General features: G+C 52.7%; 1 protein-coding gene across 1 annotated transcript in view; it reads right to left on the reverse strand.

The window, feature by feature from the left end:
* Positions 1-21,953, reverse strand: part of LOC144488785 (calpain-1 catalytic subunit-like) — a 57,351-nt gene that overhangs the window by 17,059 nt on the left and 18,339 nt on the right. Inside the window, exons 3-5 of the mRNA XM_078206883.1 lie at positions 12,414-12,499; positions 12,159-12,230; positions 5,981-6,141 (exon numbers count right to left, since the gene is read on the reverse strand). Coding sequence (XP_078063009.1) covers positions 5,981-6,141; positions 12,159-12,230; positions 12,414-12,499 — 319 coding nt within the window. The remainder of the gene's footprint in view (positions 1-5,980; positions 6,142-12,158; positions 12,231-12,413; positions 12,500-21,953) is intronic.

The raw sequence follows: 21,953 nt of genomic DNA on the forward strand, positions 1-21,953 counted from the left end.
TACCAGGCTGATTCCTGGGATGGCGGGACTGTCACATGAGGAGAGATTAAGTCAGTTCAGATTATAGAACAAAGAAAATTACAGCACAGGAACAGGCCCTTCGGCCCTCCAAGCCTGCACCGACCATGCTGCCCGACTGAACTAAAACCCTCTACCCTTCCGGGGACCATATCCCTCTATTCCCATCCTATTCATGTACTTGTCAAGACGCCCCTTAAAAGTCACTACCGTATCCACTTCCACTACCTCCCCCGGCAACGGGTTCCAGGCACCCACCACCCTCTGTGTAAAAAATCTGCCTCGTACATCTCCTTTAAACCTTGCCCCCTCGCACCTTAAACCTGTGCCCCCGAGTAATTGACTCTTCCACCCTGGGAAAAAGCTTCTGACTATCCACTCTGTCCATGCCTCTCATAATCTTGTAGACTTCTATCAGGTCTCCCCTCAACCCCCGTTGCTCCAGTGAGAAAACAAGTTTCTCCAACCTCTCCTCATAGCTAATGCCCTCCATACCAGGCAACATCCTGGTAAATCTTTTCTGTACCCTCTCCAAAGCCTCCACATCCTTCTGGTAGCGTGGCGACCAGAATTGAACACTATATTCCAAGTGCGGCCTCACTAAGGTTCTATAAAGCGGCAACATGACTTGCCAATTTTTAAACTCAATGTCCCGGCCGATGAAGGCAAGCTTGCCGTATGCCTTCTTGACTACCTTCTCCACCTGCATTGCCACTTTCAGTAACCTGTGTACCTGCTGGAGTTTAGAAGAGTGAGAGGGGATCTCATAGAAACTTATAAAATTCTAACAGGGTTAGACAGGGTAGATTCAGAAAGAAGGCAACCAGCCTCTACCACCCTCCCAGGCAGTGCATTCCAGACCATCACCACCCTCTCGGTAAAAACCTTTTACCACATATCCCCCCCTAAACCTCCTGCCCCTCACCTTGAACCTATGTCCCCTCATGACTGACCCTTCAACTAAGGGGACGAGGTTGGGGCCAAGACAAGGCTGTCTAAGAGGAAGAGCATTCTGGGGGAGGGTGACCTCAGTGGGCCTGGAGGTCTGGAGTGCATCTGCTTCAATGCAAGGAGCGTTACGGGCAAGACAGACGAGCTTAGAGCCTTAATGCTTGCGCAGAACTTGGATGTGGTTGCGGTGATGGAGACTTGGTTAAAAGGACAGGACTGGCAGCTGAATATTCCGGGGTACAAGTGTTTTAGGCGAGACAGAGAAGGGGCTAGGAGAGGTGGGGGAGTAGCAATGCTGGTTTAGGGAGCATATTACAGCGGTACAGAGGGTGGACAATATGGAAGGATCAGGTAACGAGTCACTGTGGGTGGAGCTCAGAAACAGGAAGGGCGCAGACACTGTGCTGGGGGTATACTACAGGCCTCCCAACAGCCCACGGGAAGTTGAGGAATGGATATGTAAGGAGATTCTGGACAGGTGCAGAAAAAATAGGATTGTTTTAGTGGGAAACTTTAATTTCCCTCACATAGACTGGAAATCGCTTAGGGCTGGGGGCCTGGACGGGGAAGAATTTATAAAATGCGTACAAGAAGGTTCTTTGGAACAATATGTTGACAGTCCAACTAGAGAGGGGGCTATACTGGGCCTAGTACTGGGGAATGAACCCGGTCAGGTCATCAAAGTTTCAGTAGGGGAACATGTGGCAAATAGTGACCACAATTCTGTAAACTTTAGGATAGTAATGGAAAAAGATGAGTGTTGTCCTATGGGTAAGGTGCTGAATTGGGGGAAGGCTAACTACAGCCGGATTAGGCAGGATTTGGTGGCTGTTGATTGGGAGAGGCTGTTCGAGGGTAAATCCACATCTGGCATGTGGGAGTCTTTTAAGGAGCAGTTGATAGGACTGCAGGGCAGGCATGTGCCTGTAAAGAGGAAGGATAGGAAAGGTAGGATTCGAGAGCCGTGGATAACCAGTGAAATTGTGGGTCTAATCAAAAAGAAAAAAGAGGCATACATGAGGTCCAGGCAGCTAAAAACAGATGGAGCACTGGAGGATTACAGAGAAAGTAGAAAAGAACTCAAACAGGGACTTCGAAGGGCAAAAAGGGGTCACGAAATGTCCTTGGCAGACAGGATTAAGGAGAATCCTAAGGCATTCTATTCATACGTTAGGAACAAGAGGGTTGTTAGGGAAAGAATCGGACCTCTCAGGGACAAAGGAGGTGAATTATGCTTAGAACCAAAGGAAGTAGGTGAGATCCTAAATGAATACTTTGCATCAGTATTCACAAAGGAGAGGGACATGTTGACTGGGAGTGTCTCAAAGAGAGGTGTTGACCCGTTAGAAAAAATCTCAATTACAAGGGAGGAAGTGTGAGGTTTTTTTAGGAAGCATTAAGACAGACAAATCCCCAGGGCAGGATGGCATCTATCCTAGACTCCTCAGGGAGGCAAGAGATGAAATTGCTGGGCCTCTAACAGAAATCTTTGTCTCTTCACTGGACACAGGTGAGGTCCCAGAGGACCGGAGGATAGCAAATGTGGTCCCGTTATTTAAGAAGGATAACCGGGTAATTATAGGCTAGTGAGCTTGACGTCCGTGGTAGGGAAATTGTTGGAGAGGATTCTTAGAGATAGGATATATGCGCATTTAGAACTGAATAATCTCATTAGCGATAGACAGCATGGTTTTGTACGAGGGAGGTCATGCCTCACAAATTTGGTTGAGTTCTTTGAGGAGGTGACAAAAACGATTGACAAGGGAAGGGCCGTGGATGTCGTCTACATGGATTTTAGTAAAGCGTTTGACAAGGTCCCTCATGGCAGGCTGGTGCAAAAGGTTAAATCTCACGGGATAAAAGGTGAGCTAGCTAGATGGGTGGAGAACTGGCTTAGCCATAGAAGACAGAGGGTAACAGTGGAGGATACAAAGATTGGAGGTGTAGTGGACAGTGAGGAAGGTTTTCAAAGCTTGCAGAGGGATTTGGACCAACTAGAAAAATGGGCTGAAAAATGGCAAATGGAATTTAACGCAGACAAGTGTGAGATATTGCACTTTGGAAGGACAAACCAAAGAAGAACGTACAGGGTAAATGGTAGGACTCTGAAGAGTGCAGTTGAACAGAGGGATCTGGGAATACAGGTACAGAATTCCCTACAAGTAACGTCACAGGTGGATAGGGTCGTAAAGAGTGCCTTTGGTACATTGCCCTTTATAAATCGGAGTATCGAGTATAAAAGTTGGAGTGTTATGGTAAGGTTATATAAGGCATTGGTGAGGCCGAATTTGGAGTATTGTGTACAGTTTTGGTCACCTAGTTACAGGAAGGATGTAAATAAGATTGAAAGAGTGCAGAGAAGGTTCACAAGGATGTTGCCGGGACTTGAGAAGCTGAGTTACAGAGAGAGATTGAATAGGTTGGGACTTTATTCCCTGGAGCGTAGAAGATTGAGGGGAGATTTGATAGAGGTGTATAAGATTTTGATGGGTATAGATAGAGTGAATGCAAGCAGGCTTTTTCCGCTGAGGCTAGGGGAGAAAAAAACCAGAGGGCATGGGTTAAGGGTGAAAGGAGAAAAGTTTAAAGGGAATATTAGGGGGGGCTTCTTCACGCAGAGAGTGGTGGGAGTGTGGAATGAGCTGCCGGATAAAGTGGTAAATGCGGGGTCACTTTTAACATTTAAGAAAAACTTGGACGGGTTCATGGATGAGAGGGGTGTGGAGGGATATGGTCCAAGTGCAGGTCAGTGGGACTAGGCATAAAATGGTTCGGCACAGACAAGAAGGGCCAAAAGGCCTGTTTCTGAGCTGTAATTTTCTATGGTTTCTATGGGTCTTTTTCCGGTTGGAGGTCTGTGACTAGTGGTGTTCACAGTAAGAGTTTTAACAACACCAGGTTAAAGTCCAACAGGTTTATTTTGTAGCAAATACGATTAGCTTTCGGAGCGCTGCTCCTTCGTCAGATGGAGTGGAAATGCGCTCTCAGGTGGTCCGCAGGGCTCTGTACTGGGACCTCTGCTGTTTGTGATATATATAAATGATTTGGAGGAAGATGTAGCTGGTGTGATCAGTAAGTTTGCGGACGACACAAAGATTGCTGGAGTTGCGGATAGTGATGAACATTGTCAGAGAATACAGCAGGATATAGATAGGCTGGAACATTGGGCGGAGAAATGGCAGATGGAATTTAATCCGGATAAATGCGAAGTGATACATTTCGGTAGATCTAATGTAAGGGGGAGATATACAATAAATGGCAGAACCATCAGGAGTATAGACACACAGAGGGACCTGGGTGTACAAGTCCACAGATCCTTAAAGATGGCAGCACAGGTGGAGAGGGTGGTGAAGAAGGCATATGGCATGCTTGCCTTTATTGGACGGGGCATAGAATATAAAAGTTGGCATATGATGTTGCAGCTGTATAGAACGTTGGTTAGGCCACATTTGGAATACTGCGTCCAGTTCTGGTCGCCACACTACCAGAAGGACGTGGAGGCTTTGGAGAGAGTGCAGAGAAGGTTTACCAGGATGTTGCCTGGTATGGAGGGTCTTAGCTATGAGGAGAGATTGGGTAAACTGGGGTTGTTCTCCCTGGAAAGACGGAGGGTGAGAACATAGAACATAGAAAGCCACAGCACAAACAGGCCCTTCGGCCCACAAGTTGCGCTGATCATATCCCCACCTCTAGGCCTATCTATAGCCCTCAATCCCATTAAATCCCATGTACTCATCCAGAAGTCTCTTAAAAGATCCCAACGAGTTTGCCTCCACCACCACCGACGTCAGCCGATTCCACTCACCCACCACCCTCTGAGTGAAAAACTTACCCCTGACATCTCCTCTGTACCTACCCCCCAGCACCTTAAACCTGTGTCCTCTCGTAGCAACCATTTCAGCCCTTGATAGTAAATATTCATCATGGAGTGCGGTTACAAGTGGTGTACCTCAGGGATCTGTTTTGGGGCCACTGCTGTTTGTAATATTTATTAATGATCTGGATGAGGGTATAGTTGGGTGGATTAGCAAATTTGCTGATGACACCAAAGTCGGTGGTGTGGTAGACAGTGGGGAAGGGTGTCGTAGTTTGCAGGAAGACTTAGACAGGTTGCAAAGTTGGGCCGAGAGGTGGCGGATGGAGTTTAATGCGGAGAAGTGTGAGGTAATTCACTTTGGTAGGAATAACAGATGTGTTGAGTATAGGGCTAACGGGAGGACTTTGAATAGTGTGGAGGAGCAGAGGGATCTAGGTGTATGTGTGCATAGATCCCTGAAAGTTGGGAATCAAGTAGATAAGGTTGTTAAGAAGGCATATGGTGTCTTGGCGTTTATTGGTAGGGGGATTGAATTTAGGAGTCGTAGCGTTATGTTGCAACTGTACACAACTCTGGTGCGGCCGCACTTGGAGTACTGTGTGCAGTTCTGGTCCCCACATTACAGGAAGGATGTGGAGGCTTTGGAGAGGGTGCAGAGGAGGTTTACCAGGATGTTGCCTGGTATGGAGGGGAGATCCTATGAGGAGAGGCTGAGGGATTTGGGATTGTTTTCGCTGGAAAGGCGGCGGCTAAGAGGGGATCTTATTGAAACATATAAGATGATTAGAGGTTTAGATAGGGTGGATAGTGATAGCCTTTTTCCTCTGATGGAGAAATCCAGCACGAGGGGGCATGGCTTTAAATTGAGGGGGGGTAGTTATAGAACCGATGTCAGGGGTAGGTTCTTTACCCAGAGGGTGGTGAGGGATTGGAATGCCCTGCCAGCATCAGTAGTAAATGCGCCTAGTTTGGGGGCGTTTAAGAGATCCGTAGATAGGTTCATGGACGAAAAGAAATTGGTTTAGGTTGGAGGGTCACAGTTTTTTTTTTTAACTGGTCGGTGCAACATCGTGGGCCGAAGGGCCTGTTCTGCGCTGTAATGTTCTATGTTCTATGTTCTAACTGTTCCAGGATTTATCCGCTTCTGTCTCTGACAGAGAGGGTGTGTGTGCAGTTGGGGAGGGGCTCACTCACTGGGATGGTTTCGACAGCCCCCCGCTGTACTGCCCCGCCTCCAGGAACCATTAAACACGGCTGTGTTCCATTTCTTCAACATGTCATCTTCCAGCGTGTCCGGCGTCAGGTTACAGATCTCCAGCTGGGAAAACTGCCTCAGGAACTCTGAAAATGCCATCCTGGAGAAAGACACCAGAAACCTCCTCACAATCACATCATCACCTCATCCCCGTCACCTCATCCCCGTCACCTCATCCCCGTCACCTCATCCCCGTCACCTCATCCCCGTCACCTCATCCCCGTCACCTCATCCCCGTCACCTCATCCCCGTCACCTCATCCCCGTCACCTCATCCCCGTCACCTCATCCCCGTCACCTCATCCCCGTCACCTCATCCCCGTCACCTCATCCCCGTCACCTCATCCCGCGCGTCTCTGTTTTGCGAGCACATTTCCACTCCACCTGACGAAGGGGCAGCGCTCCGAAAACTAATGGTATTTGCTACCAAATAAACCTGTTGGACTTTAACCTGGTGTTGTGAGACTTCTTACTGCCATCAAACACTCCCAGGACAGGTACAGCACGGGGTTAGATACAGAGTAAAGCTCCCTCTACACTGTCCCCATCAAACACTCCCAGGACAGGTACCGCACGAGGTTAAGACCATAAGACCATAAGACATAGGAGCGGAAGTAAGGCCATTCGGCCCATCGAGTCCACTCCACCATTCAATCATGGTTGATTTCAACTCCATTTACCCGCTCTCTCCCCATAGCCCTTAATTCCTCGAGAAATCAAGAATTTATCAATTTCTGTCTTGAAGACGCTCAACGTCTCGGCCTCCACAGCCCTCTGTGGCAATGAATTCCACAGACCCACCACTCTCTGGCTGAAGAAATTTCTCCTCATCTCTGTTCTAAAGTGACTCCCTTTTATTCTAAGGCTGTGCCCCCGCGTCCTAGTCTCCCCTGTTAATGGAAACAACTTCCCTACGTCCATCCTATCTAAGCCGTTCATTATCTTGTAAGTTTCTATCAGATCTCCCCTCAACCTCCTAAACTCCAATGAATATAATCCCACGATCCTCAGACGTTCATCGTATGTCAGGCCTACCATTCCTGGGATCATCCGTGTGAATCTCCGCTGGACCCGCTCCAGTGCCAGTATGTCCTTCCTGAGGTGTGGGGCCCAAAATTGCTCACAGTACTCCAAATGGGGCCTAACCAGTGCTTTATAAAGCCTCAGAAGTACATCCCTGCTTTTGTATTCCAAGCCTCTTGAGATAAATGACAACATTACATTTGCTTTCCTAATTACGGACTCAACCTGCAAGTTTACCTTTAGAGAATCCTGGACTAGGACTCCCAAGTCCCTTTGCACTTTAGCATTATGAATTTTGTCACCGTTTAGAAAATAGTCCATGCCTCTATTCTTTTTTCCAAAGTGTACGACCTCGCACTTGCCCACGTTGAATTTCATCAGCCACTTCTTGGACCACTCTCCTAAACTGTCTAAATCTTTCTGCAGCCTCCCCACCTCCTCAATACTACCTGCCCCTCCACCTATCTTTGTATCATCGGCAAACTTGGCCAGAATGCTCCCAGTCCCGTCATCTAGATCGTTAATATATAAGGAGAACAGCTGTGGCCCCAACACTGAACCCTGCGGGACACCACTTGTCACCGGTTGCCATTCTGAGAAAGAACCTTTTATCCCAACTCTCTGCCTTCTGTCTGACAGCCAATCGTCAATCCATGTTAGTACCTTGCCTCGAATACCATGGGCCCTTATTTTACTCAGCAGTCTCCCGTGAGGCACCTTGTCAAAGGCCTTTTGGAAGTCAATCTCCCGTGAGGCACCTTGTCAAAGGCCTTTTGGAAGTCAAAGTCGATGTCGAGTCGAGTCGAGTATCTGTCGAGTCGAGTATCTGGTTGTTGAAGGTGAAGACGTTGTGGTTAGATACAGAGTAAAGCTCCCTCTACACTGTCCCCATCACACACTCCCAGGACAGGTACAGCATGGGGTTAGATACAGAGTAAAGCTCCCTCTACACTGTCCCCATCACACACTCCCAGGACAGGTACAGCATGGGGTTAGATACAGAGTAAAGCTCCCTCTACACTGTCCCCATCACACACTCCCAGGACAGGTACAGCATGGGGTTAGATACAGAGTAAAGCTCCCTCTACACTGTCCCCATCAAACACTCCCAGGACAGGTACAGCACGGGGTTAGATACAGAGTAAAGCTCCCTCTACACTGTCCCCATCAAACACTGTAAGAAGTCTCACAACACCAGGTTAAAGTCCAACAGGTTTATTTGGTAGCAAATACCATAAGCTTTCGGAGCAATGCTCCTTCCTTATGGTATTTGCTACCAAATAAACCTGTTGGACTTTAACCTGGTGTTGTGAGACTTCTTACTGTGCTTACCCCAGTCCAACGCCAGCATCTCCACATCATGCCCATCAAACACTCCCAGGACAGGTACAGCACGGGGTCAGATGTCGAGTCGAGTATCTGGTTGTTGAAGGTGAAGACGTTGTGGTCCAGGATGAAACAGATGAGTTGTAGAATTGCATCTGGAGATTGGCCATTTTCTGCGTTGAGTACGGAGGTCGAACTGGACTCCTCCAGAAGGCCGTTGCCCTCAACTCGACATGTATGCCCAAGCCATCAGGAGGTGCGTCAATGCCAGATTCATCAGCCGCACTCACAAGACAGCACCGAACATCACCCAAGCACAAGGCAACGCCATCCGCACTCTTAAGACCAACCGCACCATTGTCATCAAACCAGCAGACAAAGGAGGGGCCATCGTCATACTGAACAGAACGGATTACTGCAAAGAAGTATACCGACAACTGAACAACGAGGAACACTGCAGACAGTTACCCACAGATCCGACCAAAGAACACACCCGTCAACTCAACACTCTGATCAAGACCTTTGATCCGGACCTTCAGAGCACCCTCCGTGCTCTCATCCCACGTACTCCCCGCGTTGGAGATCTCTACTGCCTCCCGAAGATACACAAGGCAAACACACCCGGCCGTCCCATCGTATCGGGCAATGGGACCCTCTGTGAGAACCTCTCCGGCTATGTCGAGGGCATCCTGAAACCCATTGTACAAAGAACCCCCAGCTTTTGTCGCGACACTACGGACTTCCTACAGAAACTCGGCACACATGGAGCAGTTGAACCAGGAGCACTCCTCGTCACAATGGATGTCTCGGCACTCTACACCAGCAGCCCCCACGATGATGGCATTGCTGCAACTGCCTCAGTGCTCAGCGCCAACAACTGCCAGTTTCCAGATGCAATTCCACAACTCATCCGCTTCATCCTGGACCACAATATCTTCACCTTCAACAACCAGTTCTTCATCCAGACACACGGAACAGCCATGGGGACCAAATTCGCACCTCAATATGCCAACATCTTCATGCACAGGTTCGAACAAGACTTCTTCACCGCACGGGACCTTCAACCGATGCTATACACTAGATACATCGATGACATTTTCTTCCTTTGGACTCATGGTGAACAATCACTGAAACAACTCTATGATGACATCAACAAGTTCCATCCCACCATCAGGCTCACCATAGACTACTCTCCGGAATCGGTTGCATTCTTGGACACACGCATCTCCATTAAGGACGGTCACCTCAGCACCTCACTGTACCGCAAGCCCACGGATAACCTCACGATGCTCCACTTCTCCAGCTTCCACCCCAAACACGTTAAAGAAGCCATCCCCTACGGACAAGCCCTCCGAATACACAGGATCTGCTCGGATGAGGAGGATTGCAACAGACACCTCCAGACGCTGAAAGATGCCCTCATAAGAACAGGATATGGCGCTCGACTCATCGATTGACAGTTCTGATGCGCCACAGCGAAAAACCACACCGACCTCCTCAGAAGACAAACACGGGACACAGTGGACAGAGACTCCTTCGTTCTCCAGTACTTCCCCGGAGCGGAGAAGCTACAATATCTCCTCCGGAGCCTTCAACATGTCATCGGTGAAGACGAACATCTCGCCAAGGCCATCCCCACACTTCTTGCCTTCAAACAACCGCACAACCTCAAACAGACCATTGTCCGCAGCAAACGACCCAGCCTTCAGGAGAACAGTGACCATGACTCTACACAACCCTGCCACAGCAACCTCTGCAAGACGTGCCGGATCATCGACACAGATGCCATCATCTCACGTGAGAACACCATCTACCAGGTACACGGTACCTACTCTTGCAACTCAGCCAACGTTGTCTACCTGATACGCTGCAGGAAAGGATGTCCCGAGGCATGGTACATTGGGGAAACCATGCAGACGCTGCGACAACGGATGAATGAACACCGCTCGACAATCACCAGGCAAGACTGTTCTCTTCCTGTTGGTGAGCACTTCAGCGGTCACGGGCATTTGGCCTCTGATCTTCGGGTAAGCATTCTCCAAGGTGGCCTTTACGACACACGACAGCGCAGAGTCGCTGAGCAGAGACTGATAGCCAAGTTCCGCACACATGAGGACGGCCTAAACCGGGATATTGGGTTCATGTCACACTATCTGTAACCCCCACGACGTGCCTGGACTTGCAAAATCTCACTGGCTGTCCTGTCTGGAGACAATGCATATCTCTTTAACCTGTGCTTAACCCTCTCTCCACTCACATTGTCTGTACCTTTAAGACTTGATTACCTGTAAAGACTCGCATTCCAACCATTACCTTGTAAATTGAGTTGGTGTCTGTATATACCCTGTTTGTGAACACAAGTCCTCACTCACCTGGAGAAGGAGCGAGACTCCGAAAGCTTGTGCTGCCAAATAAACCTGTTGGACTTTAACCTGGTGTTGTGAGACTTCTGACTGTGTTTACCCCAGTCCAACACCGGCATCTCCACATCATGGCTCCCATCAAACAATTCCAGGGCATGTACACTGTCCTCATCAAACACTCCCAGGGTTAGATACAGAGTATAGCTCCCTCTACATTGTCCCCCATCAAACACTCCCAGCGTTAGATGCAGACTAAATCTCCCTCTACACTGACCCGATCAAACACTCTGAGGACAGGTTCAGCACGGGGTTAGATACAGAGTAAAGATCCCTCTACACTGTCCCCCATCAAACACTCCCAGGACAGGTACAGCACGGGGTTAGATACAGAGTAAAGATCCCTCTACACTGTCCCCCATCAAACACTCCCAGGACAGGTACAGCACGGGGTTAGATACAGAGTAAAGCTCCCTCTCCACTGTCCCCATCAAACACTCCCAGGACAGGTACAGCACGGGGTTAGATACAGAGTAAAGCTCCCTCTACACTGTCCCCATCAAACACTCCCAGGACAGGTACAGCACGGGGTTAGATACAGAGTAAAGCTCCCTCTACACTGTCCCCATCAAACACTCCCAGGACAGGTACAGCACGGGGTTAGATACAGAGTAAAGCTCCCTCTACACTGTCCCCATCAAACACTCCCAGGACAGGTACAGCACGGGGTTAGATACAGAGTAAAGCTCCCTCTACACTGTCCCCATCAAACACTCCCAGGACAGGAACAGCACGGGGTTAGATACAGAGTAAAGCTCCCTCTACACTGTCCCCATCAAACACTCCCAGGACAGGTACAGCAGGGTGTCAGATACTGTCTTAGTAGTTGTCTTATAGAGGTCTACAAAATAATGAGGGGAACAGATCAGCTAGATAGTCAATATCTTTTCCCAAAGGCAGGGGAGTCTAAAACTAGAGGGCATAGGTTTAAGGTGAGAGGGGAGAGATACAAAAGTGTCCAGAGGGGCATTTTTTTGACACAGAAGGTGGTGAGTGTCTGGAACAAGCTACCAGAGGTAGTAGTAGAGGCGGGTACAATTTTGTCTTTTAAAAAGCATTTAGACAGTTACATGGGTACGATGGGTATAGAGGGAGATGGGACAAATGCGGGCAATTGGGATTAGCTTAGGGGTTTTAAAAAGAAGGGCGGCGTGGACATCTGTTTCCATGCTGTGAACCTCGATGACTGACACTTCAAAGAAGGGGAACAGCTGCTTTGAGTCCACTCTGTCTATTCCCTCGGTACTTTTGTAGGTGCTGCATCCTTTCGGTGAATCTATGTGTGAATTTTGCGTCTCTCTCTCATGACCATTCCGAAAAGGAGAAATGGAGCTTCCAACATTCCTTACCAGAATTCTCCATCTTCCATCTTCACCATGCCATCTCGTTCATCTTCATCAATATGATTCCATTCCGATGAACTGCGGATAAGCACACAAATCAAATCGGATCAACTGACTGGATTCTCACTGATCCCTCATCAGCCGATCCCCATTCTCCCAATTCCAGAGATGCTCTCCGACAATTCCAGAAGATTCCTCCCATCTCCTCCTCTTTCAATTCTAGAAGGTTCTTGCCCATCCATACTGACACTCTACACTCACTTGTCACTCCAGGCTCCAGTCCATTCCACCTGACCCCAGGGATTTCGGATCCGGATCAGTCTCTCCATCTTTCCCCGATAGGCAACCTGCAGGGTCAAAGTTCAAATCGAGGTCAGAGTTGAATTGACCAATGAATCCACTGTCCTCAGGCACAGACACGCGGAGGTGAAGTTTAGATCCACACGGATGAGGAGATGTCAGCAATGCCACATATTCAGCCTCATTCAACATCTAACATTCAGATTGCAACACCAGTTTAAGTTCAAGTTTACTTATTCGGCTAACATTAACACTGCAATGAAGTTACTGTGTCCCCCAGTTGCCACACTCCGGCGCCTGTTCGGGTACACTGAGGGAGAATATAGCATGGCCAATGCACCCTAACCAGTACGTCTTTCAGACTGTGGGAGGAAACCGGAGCACCCGGAGGAAACCCACGCAGACACGGGGAGAACGTGCAAACTCCACACAGACAGTGACCCGAGCCGGGAATCGAACCCGGGTCCCTGGAGCTGTGAGGCAGCAATGCTAACTATTGTGCCACCGTGCTACCCTGACTCTCACTGGGGTACAGGTCACACACACTGACTCTCACTGGGGTACGGGTCCCACACACTGTCTCTCCCTGGGGTACAGGTTCCACACACTGTCTCTCCCTGGGGTATGGGTTCCACGCACACTGACTCTCACTGGGGTACGGGTTCCACACACACTGACTCTCACTGGGGTACGGGTTCCACACACACTGACTCTCACTGGGGTACGGGTCCCACACACACTGACTCTCACTGGGGTACGGGTCCCACACACACTGACTCTCACTGGGGTACAGGTCACACACACTGACTCTCACTGGGGTACGGGTCCCACACACTGTCTCTCCCTGGGGTACAGGTTCCACACACTGTCTCTCCCTGGGGTATGGGTTCCACGCACACTGACTCTCACTGGGGTACGGGTTCCACACACACTGACTCTCACTGGGGTACGGGTTCCACACACACTGACTCTCACTGGGGAACGGGTCCCACACACACTGACTCTCACTGGGGAACGGGTCCCACACACACCGACTCTCACGGGGGTACGGGTTCCACACACACTGACTCTCACTGGGGTACGGGTTCCACACACACTGACTCTCACTGGGGTACGAGTTTCACACACATTGAGTCTCACTGGGGTATAGTTTCCACATACACTGACTCTCACTGGGGTACGGTTCCCACACACACTGACTCTCACTGGGGTACGGGTCCCACACACACTGACTCTCACTGCGGAACGGGTTCCACACACACTGACTCTCACTGGGGTAAGGGATCCACGCACACTGACTCTCACTGGGGTACGGGTTCCACACACACTGACTCTCATTGGGATACGGGTTCCACACACAGTGACTTTCACAGGGGTTCGGGTCCCACAGACACTGACTCTCACTAGGGTATGGGTCCCACACACACTGACTCTCACTGGGGTACGGGTCCCACACACACTGACTCTCACTGGGGTACGGGTCCCACACACACTGACTCTCACTGGGGTACGGGTCCCACACACACTGACTCTCACTGGGGTACGGGTCCCACACACACTGACTCTCACTGGGGTACGGGTTCCACACACGCTGACTCTCACTGGGGAACGGGTCCCACACACACTGACTCTCACTGGGGTACGGGTTCCACCCACACTGACTCTCACTGGGGTACGGGTCCCACACACACTGACTCTCACTGGGGTACGGGTTCCACACACACTGACTCTCACTGGGGTACGGGTTCCACACACACTGACTCTCACTGGGGTACGGGTTCCACACACACTGACTCTCACTGGGGTACGGGTTCCACACACACTGACTCTCACTGGGGTACGAGTTTCACACACACTGACTCTCACTGGGGTACGGGTCCCACACACACTGACTCTCACTGGGGTACGGGTCCCACACACACTGACTCTCACTGGGGTACGGGTCCCACACACACTGACTCTCACTGGGGTACGGGTCCCACACACACTGACTCTCACTGGGGTACGGGTCCCACACACACTGACTCTCACTGGGGTACGGTTCCCACACACACTGACTCTCATTGGGATACGGGTCCCACACACACTGACTCTCACTGGGGTAAGGGATCCACGCACACTGACTCTCACTGGGGTACGGGTTCCACACACACTGACTCTCACTGGGGTACGGGTTCCACACACACTGACTCTCACTGGGGTACGGGTCCCACACACACTGACTCTCACTGGGGTAAGGGATCCACGCACACTGACTCTCACTGGGGTACGGGTCCCACACACACTGACTCTCACTGGGGTACGGGTTCCACACACACTGACTCTCATTGGGATACGGGTTCCACACACACTGACTTTCACAGGGGTTCGGGTCCCACACACTGACTCTCACTGGGGTACGGGTTCCACACACACTGACTTTCACAGGGGTTCGGGTCCCACACACTGACACTCACTGGGGTACAGTTTCCACACACACTGACTCTCACTGGGGTACGGGTTCCACACACACTGACTCTCACTGGGGTACGGGTTCCACACACACTGACTCTCACTTGGGTACAGTTTACACACACACTGACTCTCACTAGGGTATGGGTCCCACACACACTGACTCTCATTGGGGTACGGGCCCCACACACACTGACTCTCACTGGGGTACGGGTCCCACACACACCGACTCTCACTGGAGTACGGGTTCCACACACACTGACTCTCACTGGGGTACGGGTCCCACACACACTGACTCTCACTGGGGCACGGGTTCCACACACACTGACTCTCACTGGGTACGGGTTCCACACACACTGACTCTCACTGGGTACGGGTTCCACACACACTGACTCTCACTGGGTACGGGTTCCACACACACTGACTCTCACTGGGGTACGGGTTCCACACACACTGACTCTCACTGGGTACGGGTTCCACACACAGTGACTCTCACTGCGGAACGGGTTCCACACACACTGACTCTCACTGGGGAATGGGTTGCACACACACTGACTCTCACTGGGGTATGGGTCCCACACACACTGACTCTCACTGGGGTACGGGTCCCACACACACTGACTCTCACTGTGGTACGGGTCACACACACACTGACTCTCACTGGGGTATGGGTCCCACACACACTGACTCTCACTGGGGTATGGGTCCCACACACACTGACTCTCACTGGGGTACGGGTTTCACACACACTGACTCTCACTGGGGTACGGGTTCCACACACAGTGACTCTCACTGGGGTATGGGTCCCACACACACTGACTCTCACTGGGGTACGGGTCCCACACACACTGACTCTCACTGGGGTACGGGTCACACACACACTGACTCTCACTGGGGTACGGGTCCCACACACACTGACTCTCACTGGGGTACGGGTCACACACACACTGACTCTCACTGTGGTACGGGTCACACACACACTGACTCTCACTGGGGTACGGGTCCCACACACACTGACTCTCACTGGGGTACGGGTCCCACACACACTGACTCTCACTGGGGTACGGGTTCCACACACTGACTCTCACTGGGGTATGTGTTTCACACACACTGACTCTCACTGTGGTACGGGTTCCACACACACTGACTCTCACTGGGGTACGGGTCCCACACACACTGACTCTCACTGGGATACGGGTCCCACACACACTGACTCTCACTGGGGTACGGGTTCCACACACACTGACCCTCACTGGGGTACGGGTCCCACACACACTGACTCTCACTGGGGTACGGGTCCCACACACACTGACTCTCATTGGGGTACGGGTCCCACACACACTGACTCTCACTGGGATACGGGTCCCACACACACTGACTCTCACTGGGGTACGGGTTCCACACACACTGACTCTCACAGGGGTACGGGTCCCACACACACTGACCCTCACTGGGGTACGGGTTCCACACACACTGACTCTCACTGGGGTACGGGTTCCACACACACTGACTCTCACTGGGGTACGGGTTCCACACACACTGACTCTCACTGGGGTACGGGTCCCACACACACTGACTCTCACTGGGGAACGGGTTCCACACACTGTCTCTCCCTGGGGTATGGGTTCCACGCACACTGACTCTCACTGGGGTACGGGTTCCACACACACTGACTCTCACTGGGGTACGGGTTCCACACACACTGACTCTCACTGGGGTACGGGTCCCACACACACTGACTCTCACTGGGGTACGGGTCCCACACACACTGACTCTCACTGGGGTACAGGTCACACACACTGACTCTCACTGGGGTACGGGTCCCACACACTGTCTCTCCCTGGGGTACAGGTTCCACACACTGACTCTCACTGGGGTACGGGTCCCACACACACTGACTCTCACTGGGGCACGGGTTCCACACACACTGACTCTCACTGGGTACGGGTTCCACACACACTGACTCTCACTGGGTACGGGTTCCACACACACTGACTCTCACTGGGTACGGGTTCCACACACACTGACTCTCACTGGGGTACGGGTTCCACACACACTGACTCTCACTGGGTACGGGTTCCACACACAGTGACTCTCACTGCGGAACGGGTTCCACACACACTGACTCTCACTGGGGAATGGGTTGCACACACACTGACTCTCACTGGGGTATGGGTCCCACACACACTAACTCTCACTGGGGTACGGGTCCCACACACACTGACTCTCACTGTGGTACGGGTCACACACACACTGACTCTCACTGGGGTATGGGTCCCACACACACTGACTCTCACTGGGGTATGGGTCCCACACACACTGACTCTCACTGGGGTACGGGTTTCACACACACTGACTCTCACTGGGGTACGGGTTCCACACACAGTGACTCTCACTGGGGTATGGGTCCCACACACACTGACTCTCACTGGGGTACGGGTCCCACACACACTGACTCTCACTGGGGTACGGGTCACACACACACTGACTCTCACTGGGGTACGGGTCCCACACACACTGACTCTCACTGGGGTACGGGTCACACACACACTGACTCTCACTGTGGTACGGGTCACACACACACTGACTCTCACTGGGGTACGGGTCCCACACACACTGACTCTCACTGGGGTACGGGTCCCACACACACTGACTCTCACTGGGGTACGGGTTCCACACACTGACTCTCACTGGGGTATGTGTTTCACACACACTGACTCTCACTGTGGTACGGGTTCCACACACACTGACTCTCACTGGGGTACGGGTCCCACACACACTGACTCTCACTGGGATACGGGTCCCACACACACTGACTCTCACTGGGGTACGGGTTCCACACACACTGACCCTCACTGGGGTACGGGTCCCACACACACTGACTCTCACTGGGGTACGGGTCCCACACACACTGACTCTCATTGGGGTACGGGTCCCACACACACTGACTCTCACTGGGATACGGGTCCCACACACACTGACTCTCACTGGGGTACGGGTTCCACACACACTGACTCTCACTGGGGTACGGGTCCCACACACACTGACCCTCACTGGGGTACGGGTTCCACACACACTGACTCTCTCTGGGGTACGGGTCCCTCACACACTGACTCTCACTGGGGTACGGGTCCCACACACACTGACTCTCACTGGGGTACGGGTCCCACACACACTGACTCTCACTGGGGAACGGGTTCCACACACACTGACTCTCACTGGGGAACGGGTTCCACACACACTGACTCTCACTGGGGTATGGGTCCCACACACACTGACTCTCACTGGGGTACGGGTCCCACACACACTGACTCTCACTGGGGTACGGGTTCCACACACACTAACTCTCACTGGGGTACGGGTTACACACACACTGACTCTCACTGGGGTACGGGTCCCACACACACTGACTCTCACTGGGATACGGGTCCCACACACACTGACTCTCACTGGGCTACGGGTTCCACACACACTGACTCTCACTGGGGTACGGGTCCCACACACACTGACTCTCACTGGGGTACGGGTCCCACACACTGACTCTCACTGGGGTACGGGTTCCACACACACTGACTCTCACTGGGGTACGGGTTTCACACACACTGACTCTCACTGGGGTACGGGTTCCACACACACTGACTCTCACTGGGGTACGGGTCCCACACACACTGACTCTCACTGGGGTACGGGTTCCACACACACTGACCCTCACTGGGGTACGGGTCCCACACACACTGACTCTCACTGGGGTACGGGTTCCACACACACTGACTCTCACTGGGGTACGGGTTCCACACACACTGACTCTCTCTGGGGTACGGGTCCCTCACACACTGACTCTCACTGGGGTACGGGTCCCACACACACTGACTCTCACTGGGGTACGGGTTTCACACACACTGACTCTCACTGGGGTACGGGTCCCACACACACTGACTCTCACTGGGGGACGGGTTCCACTCACACTGACTCTCACTGGGGTACGGGTTCCACACACACTGACCCTCACTGGGGTACGGGTCCCACACACACTGACTCTCACTGGGGTACGGGTTTCACACACACTGACTCTCACTGGGGTACGGGTCCCACACACACTGACTCTCACTGGGGGACGGGTTCCACTCACACTGACTCTCACTGGGGTACGGGTTCCACACACACTGACTCTCACTGGGGTACGGGTTCCACACACTGACTCTCACTGGGGTACGGGTTTCACACACACTGACTCTCACTGGGGTACGGTTCCCACACACACTGCCTCTCACTGCGGAACGGGTTCCACACACACTGACTCTCACTGGGGTACGGGTCCCACACACACTGACTCTCACTGGGGAACGGGTTCCACACACACTGACTCTCACTGGGGTACAGGTCCCACACACACTGACTCTCACTGGGGTACGGGTCCCACACACACTGACTCTCACTGGGATACGGGTTCCACCCACACTGACTCTCACTGGGGTACGGGTTCCCCACACACTGACTCTCACTGGGGTACGGGTCCCACACACACTGACTCTCACTGGGGTACGGGTTTCACACACACTGACTCTCACTGGGGTACGTGTTCCACACACACTGACTCTCACTGGGGTACGGGTCCCACACACACTGACCCTCACTGGGGTACGGGTTCCACACACACTGACTCTCACTGGGGTACGGGTTCCACACACACTGACTCTCACTGGGGTACGGGTTCCACACACACTGACTCTCACTGGGGTACGGGTCCCACACACACTGACTCTCACTGGGGAACGGGTTCCACACACACTGACTCTCACTGGGGAACGGGTTCCACACACACTGACTCTCACTGGGGTATGGGTCCCACACACACTGACTCTCACTGGGGTACGGGTCCCACACACACTGACTCTCACTGGGGTACGGGTTCCACACACACTGACTCTCACTGGGGTACGGGTTACACACACACTGACTCTCACTGGGGTACGGGTCCCACACACACTGACTCTCACTGGGATACGGGTCCCACACACACTGACTCTCACTGGGCTACGGGTTCCACACACACTGACTCTCACTGGGGTACGGGTCCCACACACACTGACTCTCACTGGGGTACGGGTCCCACACACTGACTCTCACTGTGGTACGGGTTCCACACACACTGACTCTCACTGGGGTACGGGTTTCACACACACTGACTCTCACTGGGGTACGGGTTCCACACACACTGACTCTCACTGGGGTACGGGTCCCACACACACTGACTCTCACTGGGGTACGGGTTCCACACACACTGACCCTCACTGGGGTACGGGTCCCACACACACTGACTCTCACTGGGGTACGGGTTCCACACACACTGACTCTCACTGGGGTACGGGTTCCACACACACTGACTCTCTCTGGGGTACGGGTCCCTCACACACTGACTCTCACTGGGGTACGGGTCCCACACACACTGACTCTCACTGGGGTACGGGTTTCACACACACTGACTCTCACTGGGGTACGGGTCCCACACACACTGACTCTCACTGGGGGACGGGTTCCACACACACTGACCCTCACTGGGGTACGGGTCCCACACACACTGACTCTCACTGGGGTACGGGTTTCACACACACTGACTCTCACTGGGGTACGGGTCCCACACACACTGACTCTCACTGGGGGACGGGTTCCACTCACACTGACTCTCACTGGGGTACGGGTCCCACACACACTGACTCTCACTGGGGGACGGGTTCCACTCACACTGACTCTCACTGGGGTACGGGTTCCACACACACTGACTCTCACTGGGGTACGGGTTCCACACACTGACTCTCACTGGGGTACGGGTTTCACACACACTGACTCTCACTGGGGTACGGTTCCCACACACACTGCCTCTCACTGCGGAACGGGTTCCACACACACTGACTCTCACTGGGGTACGGGTCCCACACACACTGACTCTCACTGGGGAACGGGTTCCACACACACTGACTCTCACTGGGGTACAGGTCCCACACACACTGACTCTCACTGGGGTACGGGTCCCACACACACTGACTCTCACTGGGATACGGGTTCCACCCACACTGACTCTCACTGGGGTACGGGTTCCCCACACACTGACTCTCACTGGGGTACGGGTCCCACACACACTGACTCTCACTGGGGTACGGGTTTCACACACACTGACTCTCACTGGGGTACGTGTTCCACACACACTGACTCTCACTGGGGTACGGGTTCCACACACACTGACTCTCACTGGGGTACGGGTCCCACACACACTGACTCTCACTGGGATACGGGTCCCACACACACTGACTCTCACTGGGCTACGGGTTCCACACACACTGACTCTCACTGGGGTACGGGTCCCACACACACTGACTCTCACTGGGGTACGGGTCCCACACACTGACTCTCACTGGGGTACGGGTTTCACACACACTGACTCTCACTGGGGTACGGGTCCCACACACTGACTCTCACTGGGGTACGGGTTTCACACACACTGACTCTCACTGGGGTACGGGTCCCACACACACTGACTCTCACTGGGGTACGGGTTCCACACACACTGACTCTCACTGGGGTACGGGTCCCACACACACTGACTCTCACTGGGGTACGGGTTCCACACACACTGACTCTCACTGGGGTACGGGTCCCACACACACTGACTCTCACTGGGGTACGGGTCCCACACACACTGACTCTCACTGGGGTACGGGTTTCACACACACTGACTCTCACTGGGGTACGGGTCCCACACACACTGACTCTCACTGGGGTACGGGTCCCACACACACTGACTCTCACTGGGGTACGGGTCCCACACACACTGACTCCATCTGGGGTACGGCTCCCACACACACTGACTCTCACTGGGGTACGGGTCCCACACACACTGACTCTCACTGGGATACGGGTTCCACCCACACTGACTCTCACTGGGGTACGGGTTCCCCACACACTGACTCTCACTGGGGTACGGGTCCCACACACACTGACTCTCACTGGGGTACGGGTTTCACACACACTGACTCTCACTGGGGTACGGGTTTC

The sequence above is a fragment of the Mustelus asterias genome, unplaced genomic scaffold (genome assembly GCF_964213995.1).
Source record: "Mustelus asterias unplaced genomic scaffold, sMusAst1.hap1.1 HAP1_SCAFFOLD_1859, whole genome shotgun sequence".
NCBI lineage: Eukaryota > Metazoa > Chordata > Chondrichthyes > Carcharhiniformes > Triakidae > Mustelus > Mustelus asterias.